Source organism: Vidua chalybeata, chromosome 9 (assembly GCF_026979565.1).
Source record: "Vidua chalybeata isolate OUT-0048 chromosome 9, bVidCha1 merged haplotype, whole genome shotgun sequence".
Lineage (NCBI taxonomy): Eukaryota > Metazoa > Chordata > Aves > Passeriformes > Viduidae > Vidua > Vidua chalybeata.
Window position 1 is genome coordinate 6,982,400 of NC_071538.1, and position 14,414 is coordinate 6,996,813.

Here is a 14,414-nt window from a genome sequence, read left to right on the forward strand (position 1 = left end):
TTGTGACTAACCACTTTCTTTTCTTCTCAAGTTTGTTTTTTTTCTGTAGAGCAGCTCCTTGTGCTCAGTTAACTCTGTCTGCTGAAAGAAGATAAAGACTTACAAAATCTTGGACTTCTTTTTTCACTCTTGAGTGCCAAGGATAATAATTGAAATGTCTTTTGGTTGTTGTCCAAAACTTGATTATTTTTCTTCCCAAGAAAAAATTCTCTTAATTTTTAAAAATCTTTTCAGGTCTTTTTTTCTATTTCTTTACATCTTTAGATGTATATTTCAGTGGTTGGACACAGTGCAATGGTCTGGTTGACAGGATGGTGTTCAGTCCAAGTTTGGGCATGGATGATCTTGGAGGACTTTGCCAACCTTAATAATTCTGTGATTTAATTAGAAGAGCAGCTTTTTGCTAGTCTTGCAAATAAGCAGAGTGAATGTACATTCCGTTGTTTTATAGAAAAATCACAGCTTTTTCCAAGGGATTGGGGGTAATACTTCCTGCCTTTTGATGTGTGTTACAGCAGGGATGATTGTTAGTAGGTAAAGGAGCACTGTTATAAGAGATACTAATTAGTCTGGCAATAAAGGGGTCTGGATTCTTGGATGTGATGTGATCTGACCACGTCTGCTCTCAGCACTTCATTTTCTCCTGTAAAATGAAGGTGCTGACATTTACATATCTTTGTAAAGCACTGCTGGCTTTATGGACATTATCTGGGCTAATTGAGGCTTTGTCTTGGATTTATTGGATGTCAGACTTTGGCCATGTATTCAAAGATAGCATCTAATTATTCAGTAAGAGAATATAGGTTCCTTTGTATATTCCCATTGTTTATTTTAATGTAATTTAAGAGAAGAAGAAAAGGTGATTTGTGCAAATGAATGGGAAGCACAGCAAAGGAAAGCATGACAGTGTCCTGTGTGGCACTGAAAGGGCGTTTTGGAGTGCTCAGAGCCAAGTAATTTTATCACCAAAAATTGAAAAGGAGAATGAGCCAAGTCTTTATGCTGTCTCAGGGCTGATGAAGGCTGGACGGTGCCTCCCATTATTTGTATTTCCTGGAGGTTTTGCCCTGCCTGGCTGGATGGTTTATCCTCATCAGGCAGGGGAGGATGGGAGAGGCATCCACATCCTTTGCCCTGCCTCCTCCCCTTGGGACTGCTCACAGTTAACTCTGCTCTGGTGCATGCAGGCACTTTCTGTAGCACATGAAAACTGCTCCCATTCTATTGCTAAAGGCAGCAGAGAGCCCTGTGGCAAAGGTCAGGAGTGTTTTACCTGTTCAGCTGAGTCTGCTGTCCACTGGAAGTTGCTGAGTGTCTGCAGTAACTTCAACAGTTCACGTGTCAGCAGAGATCAATACTCTTAACTAAATGATGTCATACCAAGTGATTGTTAATAAACAGGCTGGGAGAGCTGGGGGTGCTCACCTGGAGAGGAGAAGGATCCAGGGAGGGCTCAGAGCCCCTAAAGGGGCTCCAGGAGAGCTGGAGAGGGACTGGGGACAAGGCATGGAGGGACAGGACACAGGGAATGGCTCCCACTGCCAGAGGTTAGATGTTAGGGGAATTTCTTTGCTCAGAGGGTGCTGAGGCCCTGGCACAGGCTGCCCCGAGGCTGCCCCATCCCTGGCAGTGTCCCAGGCCATGGAACAGCGTGGCTCATCTGTCCATGCAGGGCAGAAAGTGTCCCCTGGGAGCTGAGAGGTGCCTGTGCCAAGGATTTCCCACTCAGGAGAGCATCTCTGTGCTTGGCAGGGCTCAGGGCCACCAGGGCTCAGGGCCACCAGGGTCTGCCTGTGTGAGCCCCGAGGGTCTCGAGGGGTCAGTCTCTACTGGCCTGATGTAAGTAACATTTCTGCCAAAAGTGGGAAATCTGTGATTTTTCTGCAGTCTCTGGTCAAACTGTTTGTTTTTTTTCATTTCTCTGTTGCTGTCTCAGTTTCTGCTTTCAGTTTTGTCACAATTTATCAGAGGGAGGCTCTTTGAGAGGAGTCTCAGCCCTTGCATTTTCTGTATCAAAGTCTTTGTGTTCTCCAAATACTTTTGGTGAAATTACACAATTCTTAGTCATCAAGATCTTGTCTTCTTACCGTCCTTGGAGGCATAACTCGTGTCTTTCTAGGCTTGGTAAGAAATTGCTTTAGTATTCCCAGATAACTAATTAATCCCTGATTAATATTAATATTTCTATACCCAAATGGCTTCCTACATTAGCAACCAGTTATCACAGCAAATAACCTGGCAGTATTTGTACATAAAGCATCTCACTGGTTTTGGGACTGGCTGTTCCTTGTTACATGTAGGATCCTTCTTTAGGTAGGTGTATTTGTAATTGTTTCACAGAACCCCTGACTGGTTTGGGTTGGAAGGACCTTGGAGCTCATCCTGTTTCGACCCTGACACCTCCCAGTATCCCAGGTTGCTCCAAGCCCTGTCCAGCCTGGCCTTGGGACACTTCCAGGGATGGGGAATCCCTTTTCCTGTCATTAGAGTTTTTTTCTAACTCAAGCATTGTGATAGAATTCGACACACACTGCAGATCTCACAGAATCTGAAAACTGAATGTTTTCAGATTTTAACAATGGAGGCTTCAGACACAGAGAATGCTTGCAACCATTTTTGGGGCACGTTTGCAGTTTGGAAATGAAGGACTTCCATCAGCTGCTCTCTGTGGTAATGACATCTCACAGAACACCATGCAGAAGAAGGAGTAAGAGGCAGAGCAGGAGATAGGGAACTGCATTCCAGAGGCAGTGGGGAGGTAATGACTGCACTTATGGCTGGGGAGGTGTCATCCCTGGTGAGCCTTGGGAGCTGCCTGTGGTTGATGGAAAGCAGAGATTGCCTAGGAATCTCCTTGGTTCATTTGAATATTTCCATGTATTATAAATGCGGCCAAAAAAAATGAAATGCAGGAGTTCTCTGGGCTCACCAGGCATCAGGAGTATGGGTTTTCTGCAGTGCAGGGATGGCAGCAGACAAATATGTGAGTCTTTGAATTTGGATCCATTTGGGTTATTTTTGGAGTGCTTAGTTGAAAGAAAATGTCATTTTTGCAAGTAAAACATGTTTTTTCATTACTCGAGTGTTGTCGGTGGTTAATATTACACTGCTCATGTTTCAAAACCTCTTAGAGTGACTTGCCTGTAGTTCACACTTAAAAATCAATCTCATGCCTCTGTTTAGCAAGCTTATTTCTTTAAACTTCTTTAACCTGCCTGCAAATTGTAATAGTTTTTTTTAGCATACTACATTCTCAGATTTATTCTGAGTCCTCCCAGTACATCAGATTTGACTCCTGTTCCCTGAGCTACCAGTATCCCTTTAAGGGTGACAGGATTTTGCCACAGCAAGCACAGGCCATCTGCATTCCTGACTGCTCAGCAAGGGAAGTGCCTGTTTGCCCTGGAGACCCAGAGATAGCTGAGAGAAGGCTGGGGCTCAGCTTTGAAATGTTAATCTGCTGCTTCTGTCCTTCCAAGATTTTGCCCAGGGAAGGCAGTGGGTGGGAGTTGGTATTAATTTAGAATTTGGAGCTTTGGCACAATCTGTTGCAGTTTTAGCACGTTATAAATCGCTTAATATTTAAGGAGGTATTGAAGTTAAGATGGAACTTTGTCCTGGTTTCAAAATTGGCAAGAAATATCACCCTGATTTTGAAGAAGTGCTTTAGCTGCCAAGTAAAAATAGCAGTCAGGATCCTCCCTGTGATGAGGAGCTCTCTGCAAGGTTAATTTATCAAGGTCTCCTATGGGATCCTCACAGGGAGTTTTACTCCCACACAGGAAGGAGGCAGGAGGAACAACCTTCCACACTTTGCCATTGTCATTTTTACAGAGCCCTCAATTGTACTGTGATCCTCACGGGGGCTGGGGCTCTGCCCTTGGCAATGATGCATCTTATTTGAGCTGAAATGGAAATTGGGCTTGGATTGGGTCACAGCAGTTGGGTTCAGATCCTTCTTGTGCCAGATGCATCCTGCCAAGCTGTCATGCCATAACCTCTCAGTGCTCTTGGGGCTCCCTGGAGATTGGACATCCTGGGAGGGCAGAGGTGAGGGAGGGAGAAGGAAATGAGAGGGAATGTTGTTTTCCATGCCTGTGCTGGAAAAGTCTGCAGGGTCATAGCAGGGATTGGAGTGTGTCACTTCCAGTGTGTCACTTCCAGTGTGTCCCATGAGACACACTGTGGGTTGTCCATGAGACACGTGTGGGTTGGGCAATCCCCTGTGCCCAGCTGGCTGTTTAGGGAAGGGATGGGCTGAAGTCCTCCAGGCAAACCTGGGAATGCCTGTGAACATCAGGGCACTGTGCTTCAGTCAGTCCCTGTGAGATGGAGACAATAATCATTCCTTTTTCTGCCCTAGTTGTTACTGAGCTCCTGTACTGAGCAGTGCCCAGGAGAGCAGATCTTGAGCCTTCAGGTACCTGCACAGGTGCAGGTCTTGTACAAACCTGACCTCTGCATTGTATTTTTTGTTCTCCCTGCGTGAGCTTTGCAGTGTGGCTCCCAGGGTGTAGCTTTCCCTGCACTTTATCCCTTTGTTCCCTTTGTTGTCCCTTTGGGCTGCCTGGCTGAACTGAGTGAAGGTTTGTGTTACCCTCCATGGAGTGATGCCACATCCCCTCACTGAGGCTCCTGCAGATTTGTGCAGGTGCTTTTGGAAGTGATGATGATGATGCAGGTAGGTGCTCAAAAGGAGGAAATAAATAGGAGAGAGACACGTGCACTAAAACTCCACAAAAATACAATGTTTGCTGTCTGGAGAAGGGCAAAGTCGATATAGGGAAGGCAGTTTGATTTTTCAGCTTTTAAGAGGATGTAACAGTGAAGAATAACACAACCTTAAAGAAGAAAGCTTGAGTGTCCCCATTGCAGGAGAGCTGTAAACCTTTGAAATTGAGCTTTGTCCTGCAAGTGCTGAGAGCCAGAACTGCAGAACACAGGTGCACCTCTGGAAACTGCCTGTTAAATGGGTTAGAGCATCCAATCAAGGCTGCTGTCTGAATTAGCTGATTGAACATGTCTATGGTCAGGTTAAGGACATGCAGAATTGGTATTTTTAATATATATATATTTCCAAGTGAGGGGTTTGATTGGGGTTAGGGTAAGTCTGAGAGAGGGAGTCTCTTTTGATTTCTTCTGTACTTTCAGATTATCAGTGCTGTGATAAACACAGTGTTTGTGCTGGCAGGGAGCAGGTTGTGCCCCTCTTACTCATCCTGAGCTTGTCCTCCTGTAGATTTTGTCCTCCTGTAGATTTTAATTGTCCTCCTGTAGATTTTACACACATTGTCCTCCTGTAGATTTTAGTGGCACACAACAGTGCTTGCCATGAGTGAGGTGGCAGTGCCTGATCCTGGGATAAAGACTGAGTGCAAAACGGGTTAGGGAATTGTCCAAAATTTCATCTGTAATTACAGCCTGCACAAAATCAAAGAGTATTTTTTAAAAGAGTAGCAATTCTGGGAGCAGCTTTCCTTTGCATATTTTTAGCATGTGTTTGCTGTTAATTTACATTATTCTGTGGTCCTGGTGGGGAAGATGCCCTGGGCTCTTGCAGCCTTTGGTTTCTCGAGGGTCTTAATAAACTCAATAGAAATGAACCCCCTGGCAAGGATTTCTTGCAGTAACACTCCAGTATTCCCCGTCAGGTTTATTAGGGGAGACCACATTGGGGCCTTCCAGTACTTAAAGGGGGCTTAGAAAAAACAAGGAGAGTGACTTTTTACACAGGCAGAATGGTTTCAAACCAAAACAAGAGAAATTCAGATTACATATTAAGAAATTCCTCCCTGTGAGGGTGCTGAGGCCCTGACACAGGGTGCCCAGAGGAGCTGTGGCTGCCCCTGGATCCCTGGAAGTGTCCAAGGCCAGGTTGGACATTGGGGCTTGAGGCAGCCTGGGACAGTGGGAGGTGTCAGGGTTGAATCAGGATGAGCTTTAAGGTCCTTTCCTGCAAAACCACTCTGGCATGCTGGGATTAGCCAGTTGGTGGGTGGTCATGTTTGCAAATGCTTGACTGGAATTGTCCTTCTGCCTTGGGAAGTCCAGTGAAGAAGAGCTGGCTGTGTTTTGTGAAGGAGACACCTACTGTTGCTTCCCTGGAGCTGCCAGGAGGAATGGAGAAGGCTTTTCCTGGGAGCAGGATGAAGATTGCACTGAAGGTGGCTGTGTCTGCAGCCTGCCAGCAAGCAGGGCTGCGGGGAGCACAGCTCTGTCCCCCTCAGCTGTTGCCCCTTCCTGCTGCAGCAGATTTGAAACCTTTTCATGTGCAGCTGACAGGACTGGCAGTTCCTTGGTGGTTGAGATCAGCTGTAGCCCATTGTCACGCTCCTGCAGGCCAGGGCAGTCAGCTGCTGGATGCCTCTTGTTTGTCCTGGTGCCACAGGAGGTCAGCTGGGCTGGGGGTGAGATGGCAGAGCAGGTTCTGCTCCTCCAGCAGCAGTGAGGTTGGTTGGGATGATGGGGTTGGGTAACCTGGTCTTTACCCGAGCTTGTCCAGCTCCTCCAGTGTGCACGTTTCACCTGATGGGTTTGTGTGGCAATTCCAGGTGACTGGACTGATGCTTTGCCCAAGTAACACTGGAATAGCCCCTGGTATTTTGTGTGTCCTTGTCCCCATGCACACCTTTGGAGTGATGCTGGACAGGGGAAAGGTTAAACCATTGACAGCAGGAGCCTTGAGAGGAGCTCTTGTGGTTCTGTTCACACATGGGGACATCTTCTAGGTTCATTTTCCTTTTGGTGCATTTATTCATCCTTCTTTGCTCCTCCTCCTCCTCTTTCATCACTTCTTCCCCCACAAATATCTGAAGCCTAAAATAATGTTCTTGCCTTTTATCTGCCAATAGTCTGACACCAAGTAGTTCCTCTCCACAGCCATGAATTTATGTTTGGCCTCTTTACTCAGGTGCTAGACAGTATTTCTGACTGCACAGATGGTGAGTCTAACACAGGCCTCTGGGTTTGACTATTGTGTTTGTTTACACCGTCATGGTACAATAATAACCCAAAGAGACAAACTGGAAAATTGGGAAGTGCAACCTCGGGCCTAATCCTGAAATGTGTGAAGGGCTTGGGAACCCCCAGGGTGCAGGGAGAGCCCCTGAGCACTGCCTGCCTTTCTGGGTTGGGTGGTTTTTAACTGGCATGGCCACTTCCTTCACCTCGTGTCCAACACGTCCCAGTGCTGCTGTTGGACAAGGGCAATTTGAGATGTGAAATGCCAGGGATGAGGGGACCTGGTGTGTTTTGGGCTGTGACAGCCTCACGCCCCCGGTCCTGCACATCTCCATGAGCTCTGCATTAATACTGAGGCTTTGCCTCATCTTTTTTGTAATTCTGTTTATCAGGATGAATGGAGTGGAAAGATTGGAAGGGATGAGGGGTAGGTTCCTGTGTGTTAGAGAATCACAGATAAATGATTTTGTGCAGATTAAAACACAACACTTGCACAAGCAGCTCACTTCTGGAAGATCCCTCAGCTTTGGAGCTGCCAGTTCGGAGAGAGGAATAAAAGTAAACCTTAAAATGTTAGGGCTTAAAGACAGGGCCAGCTAAGCAGCTTTAAGTCATGCCTTGAGGCTTCCTTACCCCTCTGGGAGGTGCTGCCAGTGCCCAGCAAGGAGCAGCATGGCTGGGGAGGGTGTGAGGGGATGCTTTGCCCAGCCCCTGCTTCTGGAGCTTCTGCCCAGAATTTTGTTAATTTTGTTACTTTTATCTTCATTTGCAAGCAGTCTCCGGTGCGGGGTGGTTCCTCCTCTTTGGTTCTGAGCTCTGTCAGATTTGGCACGGAGCAGCCCTGGGAGTTTGCAGCACTTGGGAACAAACAGGCACTTGGAGCAATTCCTTAAGGAAAAGCTGTCACCCTCTGAAGGTCGTCAGTTGCATCCTCACCCAGGGCACCACTAATGTTGGTGATTTTTTTTTTATTTTTATTAGAGTCTCACAAAGTGTGAGTTCTATGGTAGTTCTCTTTAACAAGGTAAAAATGGAGACGTATTCTTTTTCTATAAAGTTTTTAAAGGATAAACTGTTTAATTAAGAAATGGTGCTTAAATTATTTTTATTTTTAATCTAATAATTAACTATTCGTGACTTGCAATGCAGACTTTTTTTATTTAATTACACAGTATTACTTAAACTCATGAAGAATGTGAAGAAGGTGAAGAAGAAGGATTAGCTTTTGCTCTAAAACTTTTATCTTGTTTTGTATATACTATCATATTCTAAAATTATAAACTCTTTAAGTTTTCTACTATATGATATTGCACACTTTTATTTTAACTATACACTTATCATTTTAGTTCTATTATTTAATTTTGGAACTTTTTTTTATGGTGTTAGGTTAAATGTAGTGTTCTTACGTGTGTTAGTGTTTGTTAGTGCAGAAAGTTGAAAATTTTCAGTGACTAGGGTTCCAGCATCACCCCTCAGTGACATTTGTCAGGGATCTGGTGCCACGTGGAGCTGCTCTGCCCGTTTGTGAAGAACAGGGTGAGGTGGTGACATCTCAGCTGTGGTGTGGCAGGAGCAGTGACAAGTTCTGCTCGTGGCAAGCATTGCAGTGATGAAAACAGTGAAAAGTGTCCGGTTTGTGCTTTCAAAAGTTCTCCAAAATCACATCCTTTGAGTCCATTTCAAGAGTTCAGGATGAGAAGGGGGGAGAAGGTTTTGGGGTTAAAGAGATGATCAAGGTGAAAGGTGTCCCTGCCCATGGCAGAGCTGGTCTTTAAGGTCCCTTCCAACCCATCTCTGATTCTTCTGATATTTCTTTACACTGAAATTAATTTCTTTTACCTGAATTGCAGAATGAAATACCACATTTCCAGCCATCACACATTTTTTTGGTGAACCAGATTCTTATCTGGCAAAAAGTCACCTGGTCCAACTCCCCTGACTCCCTTGGAGTCACGCTGGTTTCCTGCTGAAGGGTTTGCCTTCTAAGAAAATTGCAGTCTTCAATGAGGTTGCTTGTGGTAGGGAGATTGTTTCAGTACCCTCTGTGGTAGCCAAGTCTTTTTCCGTGAATAAAAAGTTGATTAATTTCAGAACTTGTTGGCAGCAGTTTGAGAACTGGAATTTGGGATTTGTATAGCAATATTTCCGAGAAGCACGTTTAAAACTGAAGTACCAAGTGTTCCTTCTAAAGTCATCTCCAACACAAGCTACAGGATAGTTCCTTGTCCCACAGAAATCATCTGGATGACAGGAAAGGGGAAGTTAGTGGAGAAAACTGCTGAATTTGGATGTGCTTTTGTGACTTTTGTTGAAACACTCAGCCTCACTGGCATGTGCCAGGGAATTCTAGGAAATCTGTCAGTTGCTGTAGAGACAGCTTCCTCAAAACTTGTTTTTAGTGTTTCATTTTCTTAATGTCTATGTTTATGTATAGCCTCATAGCATAATGATCTCATATCAGAATATTTATATGTATTTATGTAATGGGCTATGTAAAAATACAAGTTATGCAATGTGAGTATGTATCCAGATTATGCAAAGTTTCTTCTAATGTATCTAAAAAAAGCTCAGGGTGGTGAGATCAGCACTGCCAGTGAAATCTTCTGTTTTCCTGCACGTTTTCAGTCATTCCTTGTGCTTCAGGTAAAGGCTTTGTGCCCAATAAAGATGATTTTTAAGCATCCATTTTATTGAGGGCAGTGTCCCTTCCTGGCATGGGCAGAGTCATTGTGGCACTAAAGGCTCTAATACCAGGGGGAAGAGGTGGTTAAACTTGTACCTGTGGTAGGTGAACATTGTGTTTTGTGTTCCCCAGAGAGGTGGTTTAATTCAAAATAATGTTAGTCCTCAGAGCTGTGTGGCTGCCTGAGTTCCTGGTAAATCAGGCCCTGCTCTGGGCTCTGCCTGGGGGAGGAAGGGTTCCTGCATCTTGGATCAAGATCAAGGTTCCCTTTGTGATCAGAGCCTGGTAAAAACACATCCAGGCTCAGATACGTGGGAAATTAAGTACTAAGTTTCCTTTTGTTGCATTTCCTGAAAATAGATGTAACCTTTTGTGGCTCTAGTTGTATTTTTTAGGCGGTGATGGTACGCACCAGAGAAATACGCAGAGGAACATCAGATAAAAGATAAGACAGGAGAAGCAGCTCTGTGATGTGTTAGCTGAGGTTAACACCACTGGGGTTAATCACCTGATGTTGCATCAAATCCCTCAACAAGGCAGAAGAACTGGTTTAAAAAAGAGAGCAGAAAACGCGCGTGTGGTTTTCCTTTATTTGTTCACCTCGGCGTAAGGCCCCGTGGTGGTTTGTGTGCTCCCAGGTGCCTCTCACAGAAGCTGTGGACCCTGTGGACCTGGAGGAGTATCTCAACACCCACCCTCTGGCCGTGGAGTCGGGGCCCCTGCGGGACCTGCTGGAGTTTCCTCGCGATGACATCGAGGTGGTTTACACCCCCCGCGAGTGCCGGACGCTCGTGTCGGCCGTGCCCGAGGAGAGGTAGGACACGAGCTCACCTGGTGGTGCTCCAGGGAATGAAATAAGTGTTTAAGGAATCCCCATCATCTCTGTGACCTTTGTTGTTTGTTCTTTTAACAGCGAGATGGACCCTCACGTGAGGGACTGTGTCAGGAGCTACACGGAGGACTGGGCGATCGTGAACAGAAAGTGAGTGAGGATCCCTGAGGTGTTTGTCACCTTAAGCTCATATTTAAATATAAAAATATTGTCCTGGCTGCTTATTCCATGTGCTCTGGCTTTTCGTTGCCCGGTTCAGATGAACTGATGCTTTGTGTTTGGAAAATTGGATCTTGGATGTCAAAACCCCTTGGGGCATTTTGGAAAATCTAGGCCGTTTCAGCCCACAGTTGCTCCTTTACCATGGTAGAGCAATTAGGGAATGTGGACAAGTAAAATGACTTTCAGCATTTGTTTCTTCCTTTGTTCCATCTGGTTTTAGTTGTTTTTAGAGACAAGTTGCATTAATTTTGCAGTGATTTATGAGGAGTCACCACCATCTGATAGACAAGGTGCTCTCTGCAGCTTCCTTTGATTCCCAGAGAGACGTGGGGAGAGTACATCATTCAGACAAATAATTGTTAATATTTGAACCATCACAACATTTACCTAACGAGTTAACAGTTCAGAGGATGGGCATACATTGATTATTCCATGCAAATTAGCAGGAAGGGTTCTGAGAGGCTTCAGTTGGAGCAGGGACTCCCTGGGATGATTGGAAGTCTGAGGACTTCAAGAGCTGCTGTCAGGGAGTGAGTGATCCATGTGATGTGCATCACCTACAAACGACTTGGCTGCAGCTCCAGCTCTGCCCTTGTGGCAGTTGCTACAATTCACTGGTTTAATGTTGTCCTGAGAGCCACTTCAGGGGATGCTCAGGATGTGCTCGGCACTGCTAACGTGACCTAATAAAAAAGTGTTTTGTAATCTCATACCAAAATAAAAAAACCCACCCAGAAAGGAACCCAAGAGGGAGGGAGATGTTTTATTAACTCCCAGCCTTGGCAGCAGAGTCTTGGGTACACCACAGACCTGGACAGTGTGACCCAGCAGCCACCCACTCCTGGCTTCTCAGAGACTTTCACTGGCACCTGGAATTCCTGGCCGTGATTCCTGCTCTGATGAGCTTTATTTGGTGGGGTTTTGTCCTCTGAGAGTCACAGCACTTCCTGCTTGGATAAAATCGTGGCAGTGCACTGGGTAGAGTTACTGCTGGAGCAGGGAAAGAACCCAGAAGCTCAGCTGGGAAGGACTGAATTGTTTTTCAAGTAAAGGTGCCAACAATTTCCTCTTAATCCATCCCATTGGATGGTTCCAAGTCCTCTGGCTAGCTCCAGGAGCACAAACTCCATCTCTTGGAAGAACTGCTGGATTGACTTGTGACATTCCATCCTTTTCTTCCCCACCCCAGGGGAAATAATCTTTATTATTATGTCCATCTCTGCCTCCATTTTTTTGCAACCAAAATGTTTTTGAGGCAGGGAAATCCACCTGTTCAGTAATTCCTTTAATGATATTGGAAAAGGTGAATAAGTTCACTGGCCTGAAAAACATCCATTAGCATATTCTGATTTCAAGCTTATGGCATAATTTCTGTGTGTTAGACTGAGGAAGTCAAGTGTGAATTAGAGATAATTTGCACTTGTTGGTGGAGCTGTGATGGAAATGCAGACATCCAGGTGAGGATTATATAGATCCTATTGTTCAGGTCTCAGCAATTACAGCCTAGCAAGGAAAACGCATTCCTCCTTTTTTCTCATCCCTTCCTTTATTTGCTGCTAGCATTTCCATGGTTTTCCCATATCTGGAGCATCCCTCTGTGGTAACTTTAGTGCCAGGGCATGGTAAGAACAATTAATTCTAGATGTGAGCCCAGGAAGTGACTTGGAGTGAGTATTGCAGGGAGGCTGTGGCCCTACCCATGTGTGTGTGTATAAATACAGACGTGGTGCCATTTGGCACCCAAAAACTTGTTAGTCAAAGAGATCTGCTCCTGCCAGCACAGCAGGCAGCCTGTTCACTTGTAGGAGCTCTCAGGCTCTGGGAAGCTCTGAGGGACTCACTTTCCTTCCAAAGATGCTATGTGAAGGCACTTGTTTTAGTCAGGGTTGGAGAATTGTTCTCCAGAGGTGCTCAGGATTTTCCTGAGTTGCTGTTTTGGTTTTCCAGTTAATCATTTTATCTGCTCCAAGTCAGTTCCTGCTCCAGCAGAACCACTGGCCTTCAGCCCTCGTGTTCCCGGCCTGTTTTTAGCTTGGCATCACAATGGCACGTTTGACAACGACTTTAATTGGCCCTTGATAATCCTCCTTTTGACATCACCCAGAGTGGCTTTATAGATGAACAGAGTCACATTGTAGTGCTGGAATAGTGGCTGTTGGATGATGCCCCAGCTCCAGTGGAGCTGACTGGAAATTGTGTTTGCAGAGAGCAGCTCCTGCCTCGGGAGCACCCACGCTGACAATGCTGGGTTTGTTCCAGGGTGCTGCTTCTGGGGTCGGGGTCAAAAGGGCTGCTAAGGATGTGTTTGAAATCCTCTGTTTGCAGATACCACAAGCTGGGAACTGGGTTCAATCCCAACACCTTGGACAAACAGAAGGAGAGGCAAAAAGGGCTCCCCAAACAGGTCTTCGAGTCTGACGAAGCTCCTGATGGCAACAGCTACCAGGATGAGCAAGTAATGTGCCTTTAAAACCTGGCTACATAAAACCTAATTTATAGTCCTGCTTTAAAAGCACAGTCCTTTTCCCATTAGAAGTTGCTTTTAATTTGTTGGCTCTCAGGATGACCTCAAGCGCCGCTCAATGTCGATCGACGACACTCCCCGGGGCAGCTGGGCCTGCAGCATCTTCGACCTGAAGAACTCCGTGCCTGATGCCCTCCTCCCAAACCTGCTGGACAGAACCCCAAACGAGGAGATCGACCACCACAACGAGGACCAGAGGAAGTCCAGTAGGCATAAGGAGCTTTTTGCACTACACCCAGCACCAGATGAGGTATTTTTGCGTGCATGTGGGTGAGATTAAAAAAGTGAAGGGTATTGGGAATGTGAGAGCTGTCAGTCTGCCAGGGATTTAAAGGATTTAAGGTCACCTCTGTTTAACGTGCATGAGAACTGCAGCTATTTTGTGTTTTTCAGCATATTGTCTTGCCCATAGATACTACTTTTTTTTGGGTTTCCCTTCTGGTTATGCAATTGTAGAAACATTAAAGGGATTTAATTTAGCATATTTATAGCTGCTGATGAATGCACCGTGGTGGGAAGCCTCGGATTAAGTTGGTGCTGTGTCTTGGAAGAAAAAAGTGATAGATGTGTTTGCCTCCTGGTTCTGCTGGTGTTTTGTACAGGAGTTGTGTCTCTAATTCCAGGAGGAGCCCATAGAGAGACTCAGTGTCCCTGAAGTACCCAAAGAGCACTTTGGCCAAAGACTCCTGGTGAAGTGTTTGTCCCTGAAGTAAGTACCACTCCAGCAGACAGAAATTCAGAGTTTAAATCTGCTGCTGTATCCATGTGCATCTGGAATAACTCCACTGCCTTGTTTATTGCCCTGGAAGGGTCATTGCATTGTTTGGCCATAGGCTTCCAGGTTGCTTTTGGCCATAGGCTTCCAGGTTCCTTTTGTAAAGCTTGAGTTACACAGTTGTATCTTCAAGGCTTCCTGCAGATTGATGTGATGAGACAGGAGATATCCTCCTCCCCTGGCTTTCCTCCCTGTTGCTTTCCAGCTCTACCTGTTCCATGTCACTGGCACATGACATGAGGCTTCACCACACTCCTCCAGGCTCTGAAGTTGGACACTCACTGGTGTTCCCCTCCCTAATGAGGAAATTTGAGATTAAATGTAAAGATTAAAAATGCTCGAGCCTTAAAAACATAAAGACAACCAAAGATTTCCCAAAGTTTAGGCTCAACAACCTTGACTGTGTCCCTTTAAGAGT

At 45.6% G+C, this 14,414-nt stretch overlaps 1 protein-coding gene across 11 annotated transcripts in view; it reads left to right on the forward strand.

Moving 5' to 3' along the window:
* Nucleotides 1-14,414, forward strand: part of DOCK7 (dedicator of cytokinesis 7) — a 95,272-nt gene that overhangs the window by 12,556 nt on the left and 68,302 nt on the right. For all 11 annotated transcript variants that reach the window (XM_053950401.1, XM_053950402.1, XM_053950403.1 and 8 more), the window contains exons 3-7: nt 10,282-10,457; nt 10,557-10,625; nt 13,023-13,152; nt 13,259-13,471; nt 13,845-13,930. In XM_053950401.1, the coding sequence (XP_053806376.1) occupies nt 10,282-10,457; nt 10,557-10,625; nt 13,023-13,152; nt 13,259-13,471; nt 13,845-13,930 (674 nt within the window). The remainder of the gene's footprint in view (nt 1-10,281; nt 10,458-10,556; nt 10,626-13,022; nt 13,153-13,258; nt 13,472-13,844; nt 13,931-14,414) is intronic.